The sequence below is a fragment of the Hypomesus transpacificus genome, unplaced genomic scaffold, assembly GCF_021917145.1.
Source record: "Hypomesus transpacificus isolate Combined female unplaced genomic scaffold, fHypTra1 scaffold_170, whole genome shotgun sequence".
Classification (NCBI taxonomy): domain Eukaryota; kingdom Metazoa; phylum Chordata; class Actinopteri; order Osmeriformes; family Osmeridae; genus Hypomesus; species Hypomesus transpacificus.
In genome coordinates, this window is record NW_025813728.1 from 103,711 (window position 1) to 119,482 (window position 15,772).

At 39.2% G+C, this 15,772-nt stretch overlaps 2 protein-coding genes across 2 annotated transcripts; both read left to right on the top strand.

Moving 5' to 3' along the window:
- Nucleotides 1-223: 223 nt before the first annotated feature.
- On the top strand, nucleotides 224-8,257 carry LOC124489075 (calpain-2 catalytic subunit-like). Its single transcript, XM_047051709.1, has 21 exons — nucleotides 224-566; nucleotides 696-765; nucleotides 870-988; nucleotides 1,442-1,575; nucleotides 1,674-1,848; nucleotides 2,019-2,093; nucleotides 3,034-3,119; nucleotides 3,917-3,991; nucleotides 4,377-4,537; nucleotides 4,705-4,871; nucleotides 5,044-5,055; nucleotides 5,349-5,557; nucleotides 5,731-5,770; nucleotides 6,038-6,103; nucleotides 6,357-6,414; nucleotides 6,660-6,721; nucleotides 6,849-6,917; nucleotides 7,086-7,164; nucleotides 7,302-7,418; nucleotides 7,540-7,592; nucleotides 7,742-8,257. Exons 1-21 carry the CDS (start codon nucleotides 330-332, stop codon nucleotides 7,766-7,768), a joined length of 2,091 nt encoding a protein of 696 aa, XP_046907665.1. The 5' UTR covers nucleotides 224-329; the 3' UTR covers nucleotides 7,769-8,257.
- A 554-nt stretch (nucleotides 8,258-8,811) lies between these two features.
- On the top strand, nucleotides 8,812-12,848 carry LOC124489082 (E3 ubiquitin-protein ligase TRIM16-like). The gene is made up of 7 exons (XM_047051728.1): nucleotides 8,812-9,501; nucleotides 10,238-10,333; nucleotides 10,448-10,681; nucleotides 10,980-11,139; nucleotides 11,668-11,784; nucleotides 12,075-12,104; nucleotides 12,247-12,848. Exons 1-7 carry the CDS (start codon nucleotides 8,902-8,904, stop codon nucleotides 12,768-12,770), a joined length of 1,761 nt encoding a protein of 586 aa, XP_046907684.1. The 5' UTR covers nucleotides 8,812-8,901; the 3' UTR covers nucleotides 12,771-12,848.
- Nucleotides 12,849-15,772: the final 2,924 nt, after the last annotated feature.

Below are 15,772 nucleotides of genomic sequence, written 5' to 3' on the forward strand. Positions count from 1 at the left end.
AACCTTTAAATTTTTTTTTAAAGCCGATCATCTCACTCAAAAATCGTATCTGTTGTACCTTTAAATTTTTTTTTTTACAGAAAAACTGAAAACCAGAACCATTGAAAAAGAGAGTGAGACCAACCATATAGGCTAATTGTACATTTGGGTGTCATTTGTTTAGGTGGTCTTTGAGGCAAAGATTTAAGTTTTTTTTCTTTGACTGCCGATGAAAACTTTGAAATCATGCTCATAGTTCAATACCGATATATTAGTACTTTAAGTGAGTGTATTAGTGTATTTAACGAATGACATTGTTACCCTCCTTGCACAGATAACTTTCTGCAACAATGCCTCCTCCTGGCGTGTGTCTAAATATCATGAATGAGCGTCACAAGAAAGATGGCCGTGGTAGCCTTGACAACCCTTTGAAATTCCTCAACCAAGACTTTGAGCAGATGAAGCAGTACTGTGTCGCTCGGAAGGTTCGCTTTGTCGATGACATGTTTCCTCCAGACCATAATTCAATTGGTGAAGGACTACTGTCGCCCTCCGACATGGGAAGAGTGCAGTGGCTGAGGCCACATGTAAGTTATTTGACCTTGACTTGGGCCGGTACACATCACAACATCCCCAAAAATAATCGTAGGCTATGACTCTCATTGTTTGTGAAGGGCATGATATCTGAGTCTCAATTATCCATTCCTCACTTTCAGAAAATTGCTCAGAATCCGTCTTTTATTGTTGATGGAATTTCAAGATTTGATTTTGGGCAAGGCATGGTTGGTAGGTGGATGGGACTGTTCTTTCCAAATACATTCACATCACAAACAGTGACTGTTTAAATGCAATATGTTGTACCTACTCACTCATTCCTTGTCCTTGTTTAGGTAACTGCTGGTTCCTTGCCTCCATTGGGGCGCTGACATTCCAAAAGCATATCCTGGAACAAGTCATGCCTCTCGATCAATCATTTCAACAAAAATATTGTGGAGTATTCCATTTCAGGGTAAAGTCTGATAATCTTTTAACAGGAATAACAAATCATTGATATAAATTATGTTTGTTTTTATAGCACTAGATGTGTAATGATTCTCTATTGAGGCACTTTTCAACAGCGGGAAAACCTTTTTGTGGAGCAAAACCCTCAACAATTTATTACCGTAATACCTAAAATAGAGGACACGTTCTCAAATAAAAGTCATGATTTCCCTTTCAGATTTGTTTGGAAACAACAAAAGCAATTTTTGAAGAAAGACATATTATTATTAAAATATCTGAGTATTTCTAGTGCCATATCTAGTGTTACGGTTCTTTAAGGATTTCCTTAGGTATTTCTCATGAATCAGCACCCAAATCATTGGGCTGAGTGGCTGTTGCACAACCATTTGGGTCCTTCAATATTTTTGGAGACTCTGATGAAAATAACATCGTAAAATTAATGTTCTCTCCTATCTTTCAGTTCTGGAGGTTCGGAAAATGGGAAGATGTTTTGATTGATGACAAGCTTCCGACAGTTGACGGCAGACTCATTTTTGTCCATTCCAAAACTCCATATGAGTTCTGGCCTGCTTTAATGGAGAAGGCTTACGCCAAGTATGTAAACAAGCATTTTTGTCATTTAACCAAGTCTTTTGGATTAAAAAACGGTTGTATTTGTTTCATAGGTCATAATGCATGTATTATTTTGCCAGAGTTTGTGGCTCCTATGCAGACATGAATGCAGGGACGCCCTCAGAGGCTTTGGTGGATTTTACTGGTGGGATCCACATGTGTGTCCAGCTTGCAGAAGGCCCCCCTAACCTATGGGATCTAATGTCTAGAGCTGCCCAATCAAAATCTCTGATGGGGTGTGGTACACCTCAAGGGGTGAGTGTAAAACAACCTCATGGAGACACTTGGATACAGCAACTGTGAAGACACACTGACGATACAGTGGTTGGCCTTTTTTGCACAAATGTATACAGAGGTTTGCTGTGTGTCATAAATAACATTGTTCAATTTTTTCAATCAGTTTTGATGCTTGTTTTACACTGTAGGAAACATCAGCCAACACCATCGCAGAGAACGGATTAGTGAAGGGCCATGCCTACTCTGTTACAGGTGTCATTGAGGTACAGTATGATCTGAATGGATGATAATGGCAGCTACCAGATAACATTCATGTATGACATTCCTAGATTTATCTCAGTCTTCATTGACAGCTGGAGTATCAAAAGTTTATATAAATATACCTTATGTATGTATTTGTCTTAAAAGTTATCAGAATAGCACAACTGATTCATGTATTGTATATAGTATACATGTATAGAGCTCTGGATTTTTTTTTTTTTAACTACTGCTCCTCTTTCTTTCCCTTTAAAAAAAGTTTATCTCCTAATTTTTTCCAGAGTCGTATGTATTTAAACAACAGATGCTGAACTGTATGTGCTCAAGACAAATTCATTTCATTTATTTTGAGTCCTTTAATAAGATAATGTAATTGAACAAATTGAGACCACTTTTTCTTTCTTTTTTAAATAATTTGAAAAGGACCATTTTGAGTGAGGAACAGAAGCGTAAAATTTGCAGTGGCCTCTTAATTTTTTACTTCTGTTCCTTACTCAAAAGGGTCCTTATCAACTTTTTACAAATGGACAGAAAAAGTTGTCTCTTAATTTTTTTCCAGAGCTGTATGTATTTGAACAACAGATACTGTACAGTATTCTTTCAGGACAATAAAGTCCATCTTATTTTATGTATGATGTGCATGTCCAAACCAAGATGTATGTAGGTTCAAACGTATCACCCCCTGTGTTGTATTGCACAACAACTATAATTTAATAAAAAGGATCACATTATTTAAGTAAGTCTAGTTGGAGAAATAGGTTCCTTTGGCATTACAAAAATAAACTATTCTATAATACAAAATGTTTGGGTCCTATAAAACTGTTTAAACTAAAGTAATAATGGTACATGTGAACCTATTTCTCCTACTAGACACACCTGCAAATAATACGTAAATGTGTCCAAATTCAACTATTACTAAACACTGGTCTCATTTAAACTCCTCAGCTCACGAGAAATGGAAGACCAGTGAAGCTGGTGCGTCTGTGGAACCCCTGGGGTGAAAGGGAATGGATTGGGGATTGGAGCGACAAGTAAGAAAACAAACTAGTAATCATGTACATGTTTTTTGCACCATCTATTTTGTTGTTGTTTTTCATACACTTTCATACAATTTTCCCTTCTGTTCCTCACTCAAAATCGTCCTTATATATATTTTTTTTTAAGGAAAGTAAAAAGTGCAGTGGCTCTTTTCCCCCCAGAGCTGCAGACAGACTTCCTCTGCCTTACTCCAGAGCTGCAGACAGACTTCCTCTGCTTTACTCCAGAGCTGCAGACAGACTTCCTCTGCCTTACTCCAGAGCTGTAGACAGACTTCCTCTGCCTTACTCCAGAGCTGTAGACAGACTTCCTCTGCCTTACTCCAGAGCTGCAGACAGACTTCCTCTGCCTTACTTCACAGCTGTAGACAGACTTCCTCTGCCTTACTCCAGAGCTGTAGACAGACTTCCTCTGCCTTACTCCAGAGCTGTAGACAGACTTCCTCTGCCTTACTCCAGAGCTGTAGACAGGCTTCCTCTGCCTTACTCCAGAGCTGTAGACAGACTTCCTCTGCCTTACTCCAGAGCTGTAGACAGACTTCCTCTGTCTTACTCCACAGCTGTAGACAGATTTCCTCTGCCTTACTCCAGAGCTGTAGACAGACTTCCTCTGCCTTACTCCAGAGCTGTAGACAGACTTCCTCTGCCTTACTCCATAGCTGTAGACAGACTTCCTCTGCCTTACTCCAGAGCTGTAGACAGACTTCCTCTGTCTTACTCCACAGCTGTAGACAGACTTCCTATGCCTTATTCCATTCAGCCTGTTAAATGACCAATTTTATGTTTTTTAGGTCCCCCTTGTGGCAGACCGTGAGTCCTGAGGATCGTCTGAAATGTCTCTCGGTGAAGGATGACGGAGAATTCTGGTAAGCACAGAAACCCACGCACGTGTCTACAAAGAAGACATGCAACACATTCATAGCCAGTGCTATCTTCATAAGATGTTATAGCTGGTAAGGGTTCTAAGATATATTTAAATGTTCTGGATTATTTTAGCCTTACATAGAATTAATGGTTTGCTGTTTAATGTTGTTATTAAATGTATAAACATGAACGTTGGGTTATTGAAACATTGTACAAGCAGGGCACTTATTTTTGTATGGAATTTAATAAAACGACAAAAACATATCTAGAGGGAAGCATTACTGACAAACTCAACTTTGCTGGTGAATTAAATAGTTTCAGTTTTAGGATGTCATCACACTGCCACAAGCCAGTCTTTCAAAGACTGAAACACGATTGTCTTAATAGGATGACAATTGAGGATTTCTGCAGCAACTACTCAGATTTGGATATCTGCTCTCTGTACCCTGACTTCCTTGATGGAAATGCATCATGTCACTGGGGTCGTTCTGTCCATGATGGCAGATGGGTTTCTGGAACTACTGCTGGTGGATGCTTGAATTATCGAGGTCTGTATGTTAATAATATTCCCTTAAAACTACATTTTGATTTTTTCTATTTAAAATAAATGTAAGCTTCTTGCTAAAATACTTACTCAGTCCACTTTTAATACAAAGATTCATTCAAAATGTTGAATGGTCAGAAAAATACTAATGACTGAAATGTTGCCTTTTAGACAGTTTCTGGACAAACCCTCAGTATCGGTTAAAGATTGAAGGTCTGGATGAGGATTGTGCTGAGAAACAAGGGGACCAAAACATGCTGGTCTCTCTGATGCAGAAGCCTAACAAGCCAAATAGACGCCTGGTTAAAAACCTCCACATTGGATTCTCCATTTTTGAGGTATTTTTTTTTTCGTTTTTCAAAAGTAATCTATATATGAATTTATTTTTATTTTTTATATTTAGATCACTAGTTCTAGAATTCAACCTACCAGTACTTGGCCACTCACATTTCTCAGTATATTACAATAAGTGCCTGCTCTTAAATGTATTTTTCTTGTATTTAATTTCAGGTGCCTGAACAAGTAAGTTACCATTATAAACTATACCAACTATTTATACAACATACAAATTGTGCATTTCGAAAATACAGCTGAAGATCAAGGATCAAAAGTGTATAGTTTTAACAGTTCTACAGACTGTGGTCTTCAGAGTCAAGGATTTGTAATTACGTGCTTCAGCGCAAAGTCACATCTTGGCAACCAGGCTGTACTGTAAAATCTACTGATATGGGAGTGACATCACAGTATTTGTGGACTCATATGGCCAATAAGAAGTAGGGGCTGCATATGATACATACCATTACGTATTTCCACAGTACAAGCGTCGAGAAGGAAAGTTCCCTGCATCTTTCTTTGCCACCAATGCACCTGTGGCTCAATCCAAGAATTATCTAAATGCTCGTGAAGTCATGGAGCTGTTCCGTCTGAAGCCTGGTGAATATCTAATCGTGCCATCCACCTTCAAGCCGAACGAAACAGCTTCTTTCATCTTGTCCATCCTTTCCAAGACAGAGACCAACATCCAGTAAGCACAACTCCATTTTCTACAAGAGCTTTAGCAAAACGTAAAATATAGTGAAATGTGATATTTGTTACTAAAAAGAGAAATTATGTTATGACTCTAACATTGTGGTTTATGGAAAATAAGTAATAAAAAAATAAATAATAATCTCATAAAACTGGACCTTGTTTTCTCAGTGAAAATTCTGATGGTCATAACCACATGGAAGTCACGAAGGTATGTAGACAGTATTGCAACTTGAACAAAGAAGCCATGAGAGGGCATGGTATGACTACCTCACAACCTATGGCATAGTTGAACACCCAAGGGTTACATAATCAGAATTAAATACGTTTTAAGTACTAAAAGTAAAGAAAAAAGTTACTAAAAACACATTGATGGTATTAATGACAACAAAAGAGATATGAATACCTGATAAGAATTTCATCTGTAATAAAAAAAAATATTCATGCATCCTTTGATAAATATTTACATCTTTTTCAGCCAAAACCGATGGAAAGCGAAGACAATAAAAACAAGAAAAAGCTTTTTCACCAGTACTCTGACAAGGTTGTAAAATCAAGATAACTTATTGACAGTTTACCACACTAGAAATGTGACTTGCATGAAGAGAGGTACATAATAAACATACAGTCATATGATAGCTTTGTTATAAAGTAAGTAGATCTACTATCTTGAAAATTGGATTTGGACTTTGGCGTTTAACTTTGATGAATTTGACCCAATAAATTATACAAGATGACTTAACTCGTTTAAAAAAAATGTTTTAAGGTTTTAAATTGTTGTTTTTTTCTCTGATAAGTATGAAGAAGTGGATGCTGAGTTGCTTCAAACGATTTTGAACAACAATTTTCTTAAGGGTATGTACTGTCAATGTTCATAAGGGTATGTACTGTCAATGGATTTTTACTATTTCTTAATAGGTTTCTGGGTGATTAAGGAATGATAAAAAATCTCAAAATCTTAAAATCAAATTCCAAGTGGGCGGAGCATACAATGAGTATATCTTTCAACAAAAATCATTATAATGCATGTACTGTACAGAAATTTTGAGTTCTGTCGTATTTACATGATTAGGTTTTCTTTTATCCTTTTTTGCACGTAGGACAAACAAACAATGGTGGCTTCAGCCTAGATTCCTGTCGAAGCATGGTTGCTCTGATGGATGTATCCTACTTGCATGTACAACAGCCACTATTATACAGTCATATTAAGGAAGACTTCAAACCCAGTATTCTTGATTAAATGAAATTGTGCATGCCATTAATTGAAGATAACCTTAATATTACTTAAGACATCCATCACTGGAAAACTGAACAGTGCAGAATTCCTCCATCTGTTGAGGAAAGTGACCATGTTCCAGGTAGTAATGGATACAAGTATCTGCCATAGAATCTGCCATTCTTTCCATTCTATACTTCTGTCATAAGGGCTAGAAATAAAACAAGTTCCTTGATGGTTTCCCCTTAAAACATTGTATTTTTATTAAGAATATTTGACCTGAATGTTCTTGTATCTAATTGTCCTAAAGGACATCTTCTTTGCAATGGATGTCTCCCTCACTGGAACTTTATCCTTGAGTGAACTGAGAAATGCAATCATGGCTTCAGGTAAATCTACTCAATATCCCAAGTAATTTATCCATACCTCAACTTCTTCACTATGTTACGAGACTAAAACTGATAGAAAGTAAATTGTGAGGCTCTAATGATATACTTTTAACCAAGGTCTATGTTTCTGTTTTAAGGAATGACGGTCAGTGATGGCATGCTGAACCTGATGGCTGTACGCTATGGCGGCTCGTCTGGAAACATGTCCCTGGAAAGCTTCATAAGCCTGGTCCTTCGCCTGGACTGCATGGCCAGTACGTCCACAACAACACCACATATAGACACGTCCATTTGAGGGCCCATTCAGGTTGATAGTGATTTTTCTATATTCTCGAACTACGGAATAAACTGTAATTAATCGAACTCTTTCGACAGAAATATTCCGGAAGCTTTCTGAAGGATCAGCCATGACTCTTCAGGAATCTGAGGTAGTAATTCATAACTTTTAATACACAGTTTCAAGCTGTGTGAGTGCTTAATATGTTACTGTGTTAAAGTATAACATCAACATGACACACTTTCACATATTTTATGGTTATTAATACGTTTTTACCCAAGGTTTTATGTATTTTTTCAGTGGATGTATATGTCTATGTATACATAAACCATTTACCTCTGAATGATGGATCAACAATGTTGGAATAATTCAGATGGAGCTGATGTACAACATATTGAACAAGTTCATGTTAACTGGACGGTATTTGCAAAATGTCCACAAATTCAACAAATGTTATATTTAGTCTACATTTTCCACTAATGTTAACTGTGAGTTAATTCTCTGTGTTGCTAGAATGACCCTTACAATTGATCTTATGATGTCACATTTATTATACTCGAGTAGAATTTCTTTTTAAAAACGTTTTAAATAATTGTTTAACAAACTTCATATAAAATAGAATCATTTACCTACCTATTTGTTTGTCCCTTTTTCCAAGATGTATGTTTTTTTTTTAAAGATGCGCTGGTGAAATAAACTAAAATCACACAACAACAAATGGTCCAATTTCCTTCATCATTGTCTATGACAGGCAGAAAACCTGCAGTCTACGTTCCAATCTTAGACTTTGATGTCATAATTCCCAAGTAACATAAAATGTTCCACTCCATCCCACAAGGTGCCTTTTCTGTCTGAATGACTGGTTTGACATAACCTTCCCTTGTTCCCATGTTGTGGGGCTTTATGTGAGAGGGATCTGGATACAGAAATGGAGGCAGATGTTTTGGACCTTTGCAGAAGTCATTTACCCCTTCATCAGGCACAGATCCTGGGTCAGGATGTGTTTCTTGAGTGTTTGGAGGCAGGAGAGGAGTGAAGGAGAAACCAGTTACTTGATCTCACAACATCATTATGTCTCATTGATTCTCTTTTTTTTCCTAACAGGGCATAGATATACACATAAACACATATACTCAGTACAATGCTGCTCCTGATTTGGGTTTTAGACAGTTGAAGCCAATAAGGAGAGATAGGGATAGTGCCTTTGTGAGAGGGAGGTGCTGTTTGGTGAATAAATACACGTCTCTCTTTCTCCTATCTCTCTCTTATGTAACTTGCCTTAGTAACAGTCACACACTCTCTTCTCTCCACCCCCTCCTAAACTCCACCCTCTGACAGAACCAGGAAATCCTGCTCTCCTCCCACAACTGTCCCACAACCACTCTCTATTTTTCTCACTCACTCCCCCTATCTCTTATTCAATTTCTCTGTGTGAGAGAGATTGTCACTACCTCTCCAGCATGGCCCAGCAGGGAGTTGTGCTGGACCAGGACCAGTTCTGCTGTTCTATCTGTCTGGATCTCTTAAAGGATCCTGTCACCCTCCCCTGTGGCCACAGCTACGGTAGAAGCTGTATCGAGGGCTACTGGGACCAGGATGAGCAGAAGGGAGTCTACAGCTGCCCCCAGTGCAGACAGAACTTCACTCGGAGGCCTGCTCTGAAGACGAACAACATGCTGGCTGAGGTGGTGGAGAAGCTGAAGGAGACAGGAGGAGCCCAAGCCTTCCCCTCTGAGCTGACCAGTCCAGCTGGGCCAGGAGAGGTGACCTGTGACGTCTGCACTGGGCCCAGGAAGCAGAGAGCCCTCAAGTCCTGTCTGGTGTGTATGGTGTCCTACTGCCAGACTCACCTCCAGCCCCACTACCAGGTTCCTGGGCTGAAGAAACACAAGCTGGTGGAAGCCACGTCTGGACTGCAGGAGATGATCTGCTCCAGTCATGACAAGATGCTGGAGGTCTTCTGTCAGACAGACCAGCAGTGTATCTGCATGCTGTGTACCATGGAGGAACATAAAGGCCATGACATAGTATCATCCAAAGCTGAAAGGGAGGAGAAACAGGTAAAACCACATTTGTTAATAATAAACTAATGGACATATTTATACACATATATAATATGTTTGCAAAGAAATACGGTCTGCTTGTGTACAAACATATTTAACAACAATATCATACATCTATAAAGTCTCTAAAAATATATTAAATGTATAATGTATAATGTGTTTTAAATGTCATTTTAAAACATAATGAAAAATCGTTACTCAACCTAGATGATCAAATGTGTACATTGGACTGTGGTTACAACCTCTCATATGAGTCCATTTTCGCGGACGTTTTTAAGAGAACCAATCGTTAAGCTGAAGTTGGGTGAAGTACTAAGTTAATAATTGTTTGAAATACAACGCATCATAATAACGTTCTCTCCTACAGTCCTTCACTGCTACCTAGAGAGACAGAATTTAAGTTCAAGTCTTATATTGTCAGATGCACAGAACTACACAGGGTCAGACTGGACTCTGAAATTCTTAGGACATGACAACGCAAAGCAACCTGGCATAATATAAGTACACAGAACATAGAGACAATAGTAAACCTCCTATTATACCAATAATATACAATATTCAATACATTTAACAACAGTATACTAATAACCTTACAGTACATGACTGTTCAGTAACCGTAAGCCCTATAGTTGTGTTCAGTGTTGGTGTTCAGTGTGTTCTGACAGGGGTCCTCTCCACCAGAGTCCTGTACTGTAACTCTCACTGTGTTGTTGTCTTGTGTGTTGTTCTCCAGGATAAGCTGGTCCTGAGTCAGCAGGAAGTCCAGCAGAGAGTCCAGCAGAGAGAGAAGAAGCTGGAGGAGCTCCAACAGGCTGTGGATTCTCTCAAGGTCAGCACCAGGATCTCCTTCACTGGAGCTGCTGTGCTACTGTGCTAGTAGGTTTATTCGTCTCACTTTTTCTTTTTTTCTCTGTCTCACCCTCTTTGTATCTCTCTTTCTCAGCGCTCTGGCCAGGCAGCAGAGAAGGACAGTGAGAGGATCTTCTCTGATATGATCCGCTCCATTGAGAGAAGGCGCTCTGAGGTGAAGGATCTGATCAGAGCCCAGCAGGGGGCAGCAGTGAGTCAGGCTGAAGGACTTCTGGAGAAACTGGAGCAGGAGATGGCTGAGCTGAGGAGGAGAGACGCTGAGCTGGAGAAGCTCTCACACATAGAGGACAACATCCACTTCCTCCAGGTAACTAGAATACTAGACTACCCAAACCCTAACTGTGCTCAGGTTTAACTCTGCTTAACCTGTGTGTCTGCATATGTGCCTCTCTCTCTATCTCCCAATGCTCGCTCTCTCTTTTTCTCTTTTTCTCTCTTTCTCTCTCTCTCTCTCTCTCTCTCTTTCTCTCTCTTTCTTTCTTTCTTTCTTTCTTTCTCTCTCTCTCTCTCTCTCTCTCTCTCTCTCTCTCTCTCTCTCTCTCTCTCTCTCTCTCTCTCTCTCTCTCTCTCTCTCTCTCTCTCTCTCTCTCTCTCTCTCTCTCCAGAACTACCAGTCTCTCTCCGGTACCAGTGTATCTTCAGATGTCCCCAGCATCTCTGTTCCTCCTCTTCAGTACTTCAAACATGTGACTGAAGTGGTCTCTGAGCTGAGAGAGAAACTAGAGGAGCTGATCCAGAGAGCGTGCTCCAACATCTCCACCACAAGTGAGCTGGTTAAACACAGCAGATCTGGAGAAACTTCAGATTATCTTCATGGACGTAGACGTTGTTTGGAGAAGAAAGTTCCTTTATGGACGCTTTCAAACTGTTGACCATCACAGACACATTTCAATTACTTTATTTGTTTGTGTGACTAGTTTTTCAAATTTAAGTTACAATTTGTTTTTTCGTGACTAATCGAATAAAAAATCAAATCAAAATATATTTGCATAGCCCTTTTTAAAAGCAATGTCACAGAGGGCTTCGCATACACCCATAGAACTGCCACTCAACCAACCTAAACCCTAAAGGAAGACAAGGAAAAACTCCCCGAAAAACAAGTATTGCTGGCATCCACCGCAGTCCAGAGTTACTTTCATTCCCCTCAAATGTGGCATTATTAAATAAAAGTCCCCTGAAAAAACATTATATGATTTGAATATTTATACTTTTTGTCATATATCTATTTATCTTAATTGTGTTGTTTAATTTCTGGATTTATTTCTTATATTTAATATTGACTGAATTATGAAGCCCCAACTCCAGCTCCAGACCCAGCTCCAGATGGAATCAACCGTGTGACAACGAAGAGGTCAATCCTGGTGGTGTTCCTGGCGTTAGTGATCTATCTGGTACTGCAACACAATCCAGGTACATGTCCTCAGATTCTTCACCATTCAGTGTGAAAACTGGTTTAGCGGTTATTCAGTATCCTCCTCTCAGATCAGATATAAATATCAGATGTAAAATGATATATCATGCACTGAACCCAGGTGATCATAATGTCCGTATTCTTTAGATATTTAAGCTTTTAGAAAAGGGTTGAAATGTGATGAGATCTTCAAATTGTGCTGACTGCAGCACATATCGCTAGATCTTATTTATGTGATTGTGTGTATGTATCTGTAAATGAGTGTATGTGTTTGTGTTCCTGCCTTCAGAGCCCAAGACCAGAGCAGACCTCTTACAATGTGAGTCTCTGAAGTGTCCAGGTCTCTCTCCACTGACACGTGTTGAATGGATAAATCTGAAACAGAACAACAGCAGCTTTAACATGGTGACACATGAGTGGACATGTTATTAACTCTGATCTGGTTTCTGCTCTGCTCCCAGATTCCTGTCAGCTGACACTGGACCCAAACACAGCACATGCACGCCTCTTTTTGTCTGAGGAAAACAGGAAGGTGACACGTCTAAAGCAGAAGCAACCATATCCTGACCATCCAGAGAGGTTCACCAGGCACAGTCAGGTGCTGTGTAGAGAGGCTCTGTCTGGACGCTGTTACTGGGAGGTGGAGTGGAGAGGTGACAATGTTAACATGGCAGTCTCATATAAAGACATCAGCAGAACAGACAGTCACTCTGGCTTTGGTAAAAATAACAAGTCCTGGAGGTTACGGTTCTCTAGAGGTGGTTACATGTTCAGACATAACAGTGTTGAGACTGCAGTATCAGGCCCTCGGTCCTCCAGAGTAGGAGTGTACCTGGATCACAAGGCAGGTACTCTGTCCTTCTACAGTGTCGTCTCTGACACAGTGACCCTCCTCCACAGAGTCCAGACCAACTTCACCCAGCCACTCTACCCTGGGCTTTGGCCTAGTATTGATCACAGTGCAGAGATTATAAAGATGTGGTAGAGGTTTTTATACAGCACATTTACATTTTATTCATTTAACAGTTTTATCAAAAATGAAAGCAAATAAAGGAGTGACTCCTTCATACCATCATTCTGAAGCTGGTGATTATTTCTGTTAGCTTATGATCATTGCATTTTTGTTCTTAAAAATTGCTCTGTCACCTTTAGCATGTATGCAATCAATGACTATTGACTCTAACAGGAAACAATTATAATTGTCTACTTCCTGTCCTGCAACTTGGTAAAAAAAAAAACTTCTGTACAGAGCTTTTTGTGCGTTACGACCTTCACCTGTCTTGTATGTTCTACTGTATCAGTGTGCTGGTCTCTGAGACCCAGTAAGGTGGAGATTCTGTGCATTCTATATCTGCACTGTCCAGCCATACATAAAGGCCATCTGAGGGACATTTCTTCACTCATGCCAATCCCTCAGTCATGGACTGATGGCATGATTCGACGTCGTGCTAATAGACCAAGTCAACCCTTTTCCTCTTTCTGGCCTGCCTGCTGACAGATATCTCATCCTTACAAATATAAGAAACCTTTTAAATATACAAAATAATATACAATACAATATACTAGACATCTAATACACATAATAACCTATCCTAACCTAGAGACAAGTAGGGTACAATTAGTACAATATTGCTGATAGTGCAACCAGTATCTGGAAGTGAAAGTAAAGTGTGAGTGTCGACAGTGTATCAATGTCCAGAAGCCTGATGGAGAGCGAGAGGCTGTTTATAAATCCGAAGTACGCCAAGTGTGTACTTGCATTCTTGAGTACAACGTTCTTGCCAAGCGTCTTGCGAGAACGGTCGTAGTGTTGTTATGCCAAATATTCTAATAAGCTTTTGAATTTATCTTTCAAACTCTGCTTACATTCAAAACACATAGGATGGCCCCATACCAAACTTTGTTGTGTTTTTCCAAGGGGTCGATACGTTTTAGGTTTAGCAGGCCTGGCATAGTTTATCTGGAAATATGGAAATATGGGGCAGCTGTCCATACACTGTCAGCCAGAATAGTAATAATTGGATTTGGATTAAATATGCAAACGTAATATTCATAATTATATATTCTTTGTCATGCTGAGCAATTTAAAATGACTGTTCTGCCAAGCAATGTGTGCTACAGTTTGGGTCACCTTCTGATATAAAAGTCTGTGCTGGTTTGTGCAATACTACTTATTTCAGTGAATCCCCATTTTAGACATGGTTATCTTCCCCTTTTATCTTAAAGCTCAGCATTCAGCGTATCAGTTTGTAAATGTGTGTGGCAAAGTTATTTTGAAGTAATGTATTAATTTTGTTCAAGATGTGAAGACAAAAACATTATTAGCCCACATCAAGTGCAATTAACCATGGCCTTCTTCAGTGTTTTGAATTTTATCCTACAATTTCCAATTGCTACCACGTTCTTTTTGAGCTATTATTCTCAATTTACTGTTGAGAATGTTGGCCATAGGCTGCTACTGTCAGAACGGGTTCAAACAGCTCATCAAATTACTCTAATTATCAGTAGTGTGGTGGCAATTCTTGTGGTACTGTGTAATTCAACTTAATCAAGATGGCGGTTTCCATAGAATTTCTTTAGTTTGCACAAACATCAAAAAACAGTGCACTCTGTGACCAATCATAACGAAGGACACGTAGGCTATAAGCTACAGGTCGTTCGTAGAGAGGTAAAGAACATCCATACATATTGCCTTATATAGACTTAGAACAATGGTCTTTTAGATAAATGTAGCATTCTCTGTGATTGGCTCTACTCAGTGACAGTATGAAACAATACCATATGTCCCAAAGTTCTCTGATTTTGCATCTCTCTTCAGATCAGTAGATAATAAAGCCACAGGAGTTGACCAGTCACATGGTCTACTGTCCTTTGTGTGGTCAACTTCAAACAATAATTAAATTAACACAAACAGTGAAACAGGACACAATCTCATTTACCATAACGTTAGAGCACCTGGATCAATTGATATATCTAAACCTACTCCCTCGGGTCACAAGACTAATACAGTTGAATTCACATTGTCTTCAGACCAACTGTCTCTTAACTCTTCCAGGTCACCCAGACTTCCCGTCTCTAGACTTCACGTCTCCTAGTTAGGTGTCGTAAAACTACAGGCGGCATCTCTACCAAATGGAGTTGAATCAACATTGTATCAAGCTTTTTAGCCCATTGTAAACTTATTTTAAAACACATTCATTATAACTATAATAATAATAATAATACATTTTATTTATATAGCGCTTTTCAAGGTACTCAAAGTCACTGTACATGGTTAAAATAAACATATTGTACATCATATAAAATCACAGCATAAATTACACATTAAAAGCAGATCTAAAAAAGATGTCCTAAAATTCTATCACAGTACGCCTAAATGCATATAGTTATGCTAAGTAGGGGGGGGGGGGGGGTCAGATGGCTGAGCGGTTAGGGAGTCGTACTATTAATCAGAAGGTTGGTGGTTCGATTCCCGGCCGTGCAAAATTACATTGTGTCCTTGGGCAAGGCACTTCACCCTACTTGCATCGGGGGGAATGTCCCTGTACTTACTGTAAGTCGCTGTGGATAAGAGCGTCTGCTAAATAACTAAATGTAAATGTAAACTAGCCTGTCTTCTCTTCACACTTTCCAAACACACTCAGTCTTCCTCTCTCTGTCTGAGGTGAATAAATATGTCTCTATTTCTCCTGTCTCTCTCTTTAATAATTTGCCTCTGTCTCAGTCACACTGTCTCTTCTCTCCACCCCCCCTAAACTCGACCCTCTGACAAAACCAGGAAATCCTGCACTGCTCCCACAAGTGTTTTTTTTTTTGAAGAAACAAAACTACTCTCTCTTTTTCTCACTCACTCACCCTCTCTGTAATTCAATTTCTGTGTGAGAGACAGACATTGTAACTACCTCTCCAGCATGGTGTAATGGCCATTTTTGACATAGTTACAATATCTATGTTTCTTTAAGCGGTAAAAAGTAAGTTCCTTTGTTA